An 8,627-nucleotide genomic window follows, 5' to 3' on the forward strand; every position below is an offset into this window, starting at 1 on the left:
CATAAGGAAGGACATGGCCAGCCTCAGACAATTTTGTTGTGAATGTTACACCAGCCAAACCATTCCACCAGTTTACAGTGTACCATAAAATATTTACACAAGCTATGAACTATAAAATATTTTCACATGAACTATAAAATATTTACACTATCAACATCAGTTAGGAAAGAATGATGTGCTGTCAAGCTGGTGTGACCCAAGAGTAAAGATTTTGTGGTCACAGATTAAATAAAACTATTGCAAATCATCTGGAAAGTTACAGGGAATATTAGGTTAAACAAATTACTGCTTCCTGGTCTCTTGGATGGTAAATGTAACCAGGAAAGCATAGCTTATATGCTTTAAGCTAAGTTTTACCAACAACATGAAGAAAGGTTAGGCTCATAATCAAACTGTACTGACCTCTCTGAATGTTCCTTCTAGCAAGGTGTCCAGATGTTGAAGAGGAGCAGGAGTTTTGTCTTTGAATCGTGTCAGCAATCGCCGCTCAATAGCTCGAAACTGTACAGCCCTTTCAGATAACAGCTCCTGAAATTTTTCAGCACTCAAACGTAGCTGCAATTTAAGGGTTTTCAAGCATTCAGGTTAAGGGTCATATACATTATGTATGCACATTCCAAATGAAATGGGAGAATGATAGTAAAATTTTGGGGAGAGCGTATATTATTCAAATATGTTAATGTCATTTATACCAGTTTCATATTTTACACTCCTCGTGAAGCTAATTAACATTTTCAAGAATTATCATTTGCTACTGAAATCAAAACTAATTGTCAACGGCCACAATAATCTGTGAACATGCAGAAACATCTCATCAAGAAGCCCATCAAGAAGAGTGAAATTTCACCACCAGGATCTCAAGGCTTCTTCTTGGTTTGGTGCACTATTTATGACGCATACACACAGTGTATTGGACTTGATATTCACTGCAGTAGAAGGTAAATGGTTATTCCCTTAAGCATGAATAGAAGTACTAAATTCTGCACTGTTTGAATGATTGTCTTTTTCTGAAGTGAAATCCTTTTTCCTTTTATATGTACTAATCAGCTATAGCAAGAAACTTTCTTGAAGTGTTCACAAAACTTTGAACAACATTGTACATCAAATGCCCAGATAATAAGAATTCTTATATTATCTTTTAGTCACCTTACCATTTTCCAGTACATGCCTCTAATACAAAAATCACTAAAGGTGAATCTTTCAAAAAGCTGGGACTCCTCTGTACAGCTGACATGCTGTAACTAGCAAAAGTTATCAGAAGAAACATTAAGACACACAGCTTTCCAGATGTGAGCATTATGACACACATCCATTTTAAAGTGCCCCAAAATGAGCAGAAAAATTAAGTTTCCTAAATTTAGAAAACAGATTATATCTAACAATAAGCAAACGTACCATTCTGTCAGTACATGATTATGAAGGACAGTTCAGGGAAGCTAAGAGAAAAAGAAACACTATGCAGCTTTTCTAGAAGTAGGAAGAAAAAAGTGACACCTCAGGTAATATTCTCCCAAGCTTGCCAAAAAAGAGTGTATTGAAATTAACAGGGATGGGAGGATTAGGATCCCCTTGAGAGATCATTTGATAATTTTTAGACCAGATAATTATTGTAAAATTTCAGAAACTTCAAAATAGCCAGCTGCAACATAATTAGATCCTAAGTTAGCATTCCAGCAATCACACCTGTATTTCAAACTTCAATGTATTTAAGCTTGCGATACAATCTAATGAAGCCTATGTTTAAGGTATTTCTACAATACCAGTCACTAAAAAAACCACCAAACTTTTTGAATTTCAAATTAGTTGAAAGACTAACAGAATAACTACTCATGAGCTTGAGAGATAGACCTGGATCTAGGCTGACTCCTTAAAAAATCCCAGGGAATCCCAACTACAACTTCCATCTTTCTGTGTGGTGATGGCTCCACCCCACAAAAAATTTGGGAGCATGAAAGAACATCCAATACTCGTTCTTACTCTCACATACATATGTTGCTGCTTTTGCCCATTACACGAGTTTAATAGAAATTTTCAAATAGCTATTCTCTTTTTTTTACTGGAAAGGCAGTGGGGGGAAAGGAGTGCATAGATTTTATTTTATTAGCTATTTCTACAAGCCAGCTGAACTATTGGAGGTTTTTCATTGTCATCTGCATGACCAAACAGGAAAAAGTAATTACATTTATTTTATATCTGGTTTTGTAAACTTCCTTGAGCCTCCAATGCTACTTCTACAAGGGCAGTCAGTTTTTTAAAATCTGAAGGGACTTTTTATATAATTACCAGGATGATTCAGAAAAAAAAAATGCTCATGCTTCATTATTACAGAAGAGTAAAATAGCTTAAAACTACGGACAAATTTTAGAAACAATTTTACAATTAACATGACATCAGTGAATGAAGAAGTCATGGCTTCTGTACAGACAGTGAGCAGAAGGGCAAATACTAGTATCATAATTTTTATCATTTGCAGACTGCACACTAGCTACTTGCACTCTGCTAATCACAAGGGCTGTTTCAGAGGCAAGGCATACTCCATATGTTAAAAACTAAATGACAACATTTTTTCCAGCACTATCTTAGATGCAACTTTCTATTTTCTGAAAGCCAAATGCCTGTGATAGCTGTAGTTATAATCTGATTAATCATAGTACTAACATACAAAAAAATTTTAAACTAGCAGAACATTAATGATTCACGTATTATGTAACATACCTCAAAATGTCGATCAATTAGTTCAAAATATTCTTGCAGGGGAATTGAACCAGAAAAGGTACATGCAAAATCTTTGCAGTTTTGCTTCTTGAAATGTTCTTTAAGTCGAAGTGTGAGCTCTTTTGTTATCAGCCAAAGGTCTTCTAACTGATCACTCTGGATCCTATAACGTTCTTTGAAAACAAGAACAAATACAAGACTAATAAACACACATTTAAGCCACATACATTCACTATACAACATAGTTGAGATAGCACACAAATTTAACTTGCTAACTGTATCCAACATCTATATGAGATTTTCGTAAGAGATACATGTTCACCAGTGTTAAAGAAATACTTGTATTTTATTGATGTCAGTCCTAAATACTCTCTCTTTTATCCTAACTTTAACAGGCAATTTTGTAGCACAAAATGAAAGTATTTATTGCTTCAGGACTACTTACTTCAGAGCATGGGCCTGTTCACGAACAAGAAAAAGCTATGAAGAACTACCATAATAAGGAAACAAGAGAATTACTGGATGATATTAAGTCATTACAACAGGCTGTCTGCAATTCTCTGCCATAACACAACCTTAGTGAGCTTTTCTGAGGGTTGGGGGCAGAATCAGGCTCAATTCACTTTAGACCATGACAGAAGCACAGCATCCTAAGCATCTGATAACATTGGTAACAACCAACTCCAATCCACCTAAAATCTTGAATGTCTTTTGGAAACGGTTATTGAGTTCTTAGATAATACACTCAATATTATATCTCCACTTCCTAGGATATCTTCTAGTAGGAAAAGTATTACTGTAACTAGTCATAGACAACAATACTCAGTTTTGATAGTGCTATGCTTCACTCTAGATACAGCTTATATTAGTAGAAGGTGATTTTTATCCATCTACACACTATGGCTTTGTAAAAATGGCTTAGTGTAGAAATGAAAGTTTTAATATAAACTGAAGTGAAAAAACAAATCCTGTTAGCCAGTGTTATCTGTCCCAGCAAATTCATTTAACTTATCACATTTTAGTGAATTTCAAATTATCAAGACAGTGTGATGAGATTTTATTTCTGTTGTTTCTAGTCCACATTCGTATAATCCTCTCTTCAGTTTCCAGGACATCAGAATTAACTAAATGTTGAGAGGAAAACATTGTGGGAAATCATAGCAGCACTTTATTTTTTTTCAGATAAACACTTTTAAACAACAGTTCCTTATTTCTTTTCATCACTCATATCTACCAATATCTTATCCAAAAGGATAGATAGAAATGCAGCTATGAGGAAAAAGAGTTGCTGGGGTTTGATACAAAATAGTTCTTTTTTTCCCCTTGTTACCAAGGCTCACAGTAAATCAAATTAACCAGAATTCTTTAGAACTCGAACGTACTTATTTAAAATTTTCTCAACATTAGTAATTCAAGATTGTTTGACATTACCACTGGCATCATTCCCAGGATACGTATTTCACTGAATAGAGAATGACAAATTCTGTTTACAGTGTAACAGGAAAGAAGCAAGTTTTATTTAAAAACATGCCTGTTAAAGAAAAGAACACCATCTGCTAAAGATAACATTCAACCTAATATCCATTTTTTAAACACTCACAATGTAATGGCTGGACTTAGTTGGATGTATCATCATACTTTGCCTTAAGTGATTTTTCCTTGAGGGAAATTAGCTCAGATGTTTTCAGGCCAAATCAACAGTCATTCCATTTATAATTGACATATCTAATACATTAATGGTTTAAAATGGATAAAACTAATTTCCTCCAAAATGCATATTTAGTTTCCATACATTGTTTGTTGGTCAATACAAACACAATCTAATTTTACCATGGCCTGAGCAGAGAGCATTGCAGTCATTTGCTTTACATGATCATCCAGCTCTCAAAAAAGACAAATTAAATTTAGAGACTGTACAAAACTGAGAATCTTTAGTTGTACTAAACACATGCTTTCAACAGAAATACAATGAAAAAACTAAAGAAATAACTGCTTCTGCTCATCCTGTGCTTTTATAATAGTTAACCAACTTGTGTTGTGTTGTTTTTCATTAAAAAAAGCCCTGTTACAGAAAATTACAATAGATTTTCAGAAAATTCTCAAACAGAAAAGCAGGAAACTGAGGAGCACCAATAGGTTACATAAGTTACAAAGGCTTTTAACACTACAACAGGTTGTCCAACTAGCACAACCTGCATTAAGAATGGTTGCCCTGCCAGTAGGTTATCTGAAGGAAGTCTAGAAGATTCAGTTCCCTTCTCAGCAGAAAAAACCCAGCCACAATTAGCAGTCAAGCCTTCTTTACACTTTGCTTAAAAGACAGTTTTAAAAAATTTCAGAAAAAAAATCCTTAAAACCTTAATCTACATGGGGCAAGCTTGTTTTTAATATGTATTAACTGTCAAAATGAACTGCAGGCTGGGCTTCTTTGCAGCAGTCCTCTTGACAGGCTGAAGTAACATCTTCAATTACTACACTGTTCAAAATGGATTATCTAATACAGTCAAAAACAAATGTGAAAACATGTGTCATTCGTGTTTGCAGCTTCAGCAGTGAAACCCAACTGAAGCTGGATACTTTCATTCCTACATGTAGTTCTTCCCATTCAGAACTTAAGGTCCATTTGATAAGGGATATGGAAAAAGATGTCTTCTTCCATTGTCCAAGATTGACTTATTTCATGGAAAACCAGAAATAAGGATTGATCACTCCCAACAAACTTTTTTGCTTTTCTGAAACACCGTTACTTCTAGTCACTATTTATCTACAGATACAATTTTCTTTTTGAAGAACATTTCCACAATGATTATGTTGCATAAGCACTTTTACAAAGTATAAACTCAGTGTTAAATTACATAGCAGAATAAGGACCCCCCCAAATAATACATCATTTCATCTGCATGCATTAGTTCCATAGAAGATCTGTCCACTCAAGCACAATCATTTTAGTATCATGAAATTCTACCAAACAATGATTTTGTATTATAGATAGTCTCTGTTCATAAAAATATTCTGAATTATGCTTGAGTATCAGACTTTTTACAAAATTTTTTTAAAATAAGTTTTACTTAGGTAACTTTTCAAATAAGCAAACACACCTAAGAAATTTGGTAACAAACCCAATCCAATGCATGAAGTGGATGCTGGAAACAGGCTGCTAATGTAGAAGGTGGCATCAAACAACTCATTTGTTTTCTAAAGTAAGGATTCCCAGACACAAGAAATGAGTAGTCACACTAAGAGAAACAGATATTTTGAATTTCCTTTGTAAAGTGAACTTCACAAGTAAAGCAGTGTGGGAAAGTTTATAGTAAGACTGCAAGCGTTATTCCTAGCTAGTGAATAAACAAACCTGAGAGGAAAAGCTTGTGGGTTTGGGGTGGGGGAATTAAAAGTTATAGCCTCACTAGAAGCTAAAATACATTCATTACATAGACACAAATTTGTCCCTTACACAGAATCAGATTTAACAATTATGCAAAACAAAGTCAAATGAAAGATTTAAATTGTAATCCAGAAAAAAATAATTATTTATAAATCCTTTAAATTCTTTAGTTTTTAGAAACTATCATTGCATGTCTAGTTAGTTTAAACTGTTTAAGATCTACTATTTAAACAAATTTTAAAAACAAACTAACAATAAAACAGCATGCAAATAATGCATACACAAACCAATACAAATGGATTTGAACCTTAGAAATGTAAAGTGATTCTTGGTGCAATGGAAGTTACTGTCCAGATGGTTTCTGTTTTTAGCACATTTGATTACATTAGGAAAGGTATTAAATATTATCTCATAGCTCACAGCTGACGCCACCAATATTTATATAACCCATCATGAATACTGATTTTTGAAAACAGTGAGGCAGATTATTTTTGTGTCGAAAGAATTTCACATCAACAAACTAGATTCTGATCTCACTCAAAACAGTTTTCATAAAGCATTCACACAGTGTTCCATTTGAACTCCCTGCAATGTGCAATAGGTATTCTAGTTTTTCAATTTGTTAGTCTGCTGTATTAAATGAAGACTTTGTGCTCTGCTGGCAAGGAAAATGCTAAACACAATTCAACTGATTTGGTTCCAGTGCACATGCCAAGAAAGAGTTTAGCAAGTTGAGTAGTTGTACAGGGCAAGACCATAAACTCTCCAAAATGAAGAGAACCAATCTTTTTTAAAGAGCACAAATTCACAGGTGGTTGGAACATGATTACTTAATTCACAAACTGCCCTATACAAGAGACACTGGACCAGGTAACAGCATATCTACATGCATGTTCATACATTCTGTAAACATAATAGGAAGGACATTGAATCCATAATCCTATATTTACAAAGATACACAGGCATCTAAAGATAGAGACAGGCATTTACTTAGATGTAGAGAAGCAAGTAAGTAGGGTCTGATGCCTAATTAAAGTCAAGGATTACTGAAAGTCAGTGGAGAGTTAGAAACCTGCTTTTTAATCCCTTTCAAAAATTCCAGTAGATTACTACTTCCAAACACAGGTGCTGAAATACCTTTGAGGAAAAGAGGGGTTTTTTCCATTATTATAATGACAGTATTAATTCATGAATAAAAACATTGCTAAAAACTTGAAGAAAATCCAGTTTCTTCAGAGAACTGTCACTGTAGTGTACTATATTTTGAGTATGATTTTTTTGTTGTTATAAAATTTTGTGCCTTCCCTAGTAACATAATTAGATACTTGAGAGGGGTAAGAAACAGTTGGTTAACACTTTGAAACTCCTGTGTATGACACACATTCTCATTTTGTACATACATTAACAGATGATCGGGCCTCTTTTACATTAATACTAATAGCACTTACGTGATGTTTTTGAAGCAAGAAGAGTGGTTTTTGAACCAGTTAAAAACTGAAATCCCAGAACATTTGCCTGGTCATCCTCAGACGGATCAACAAAGTCTGAAACAGAAGGTTAAATACAGTTTTCTATAATTCCACACTGGTATTCAACAAACCCCAAGCCATAGCCAGGACCATATCAACCTTTGCACAAGTAATTTAGGAAAGGCAATCTCAATAAGATTGCTCCCCTTCTTGGGGCTCAGAAGTAAAGAATATCAGCAGTAGTTTGGTATACCCTCCCTTCATTCACAGGTGGAAGCTGAGCCACACACTGTTGTTCTTCCCCAGCCTGGAAACAAAAGGTAGATTTCTCAGAGGTTCAGTCTGTACCATCGAAAAAGAATAGTGATTAGTGTACAGCCCAAAGACCACCACCTTTTACCGGATGCAAGGTCACCTTTAATTCAGATATTTATGCAAAAATTATGTGGAAATTATCATGAAAATGTTTAAGCACGGTCTCTTTTCAGCTTTCAGCACAGAGCACAACAAACACCTAGCTTGCTAAAACTAGATAGTCTGCAAAGTCCATGCATGCCCACTTTTCTTTTCATTCCATGTAGTGGATCATACCAGGTTAAAAGGCTCAATTTTAGAGTACCATATTTTCAAAACTACTCCATGTCACCTGTCCTCCCAACCTTCCCCTAAAAATAAGGCAAAACAGGAAATAGAAGAGATACGATTTTTGAGTAAACGAAGAATCCAAAGTTCCTTCACAGATCACATCATAAACAGCATGCTTTCCCCCCCCCGGCCCATCACTGAAAATGGGATGAACAGAAATCAGAAGATTTTAATACCACGTTCTGGAACACATTAGGCCTATGCTTTGTGTTATATTTTCAACAATGCATCCCTAGGTTAAAAAAAATATAATGCTCTATTTTGAAAGCATTATTGCTTAGCCATAATGGAAGCCTACAATTAAAACCTCAAAACAGAATCATAGAATCATAGAATCACTGAGGTTGGAAAAGACCTCTAAGATCATCGAGTCCAACCGTCAACCCAATACCACCATGCCCACTAAACCATGT

General features: G+C 34.7%; 1 protein-coding gene across 1 annotated transcript in view; it reads right to left on the reverse strand.

Moving 5' to 3' along the window:
- Positions 1–387: 387 nt before the first annotated feature.
- BBS9 (Bardet-Biedl syndrome 9) overlaps positions 388–8,627 on the reverse strand; it is a 100,196-nt gene continuing 91,956 nt past the window's right edge. The window contains exons 17-19 of the mRNA XM_019470538.1: positions 7,549–7,644; positions 2,716–2,888; positions 388–555 (exon numbers count right to left, since the gene is read on the reverse strand). Coding sequence (XP_019326083.1) covers positions 388–555; positions 2,716–2,888; positions 7,549–7,644 — 437 coding nt within the window. The remainder of the gene's footprint in view (positions 556–2,715; positions 2,889–7,548; positions 7,645–8,627) is intronic.

Source organism: Aptenodytes forsteri, unplaced genomic scaffold (genome assembly GCF_000699145.1).
Source record: "Aptenodytes forsteri isolate BGI_AS27 unplaced genomic scaffold, ASM69914v1 Scaffold270, whole genome shotgun sequence".
Classification (NCBI taxonomy): Eukaryota; Metazoa; Chordata; class Aves; order Sphenisciformes; family Spheniscidae; genus Aptenodytes; species Aptenodytes forsteri.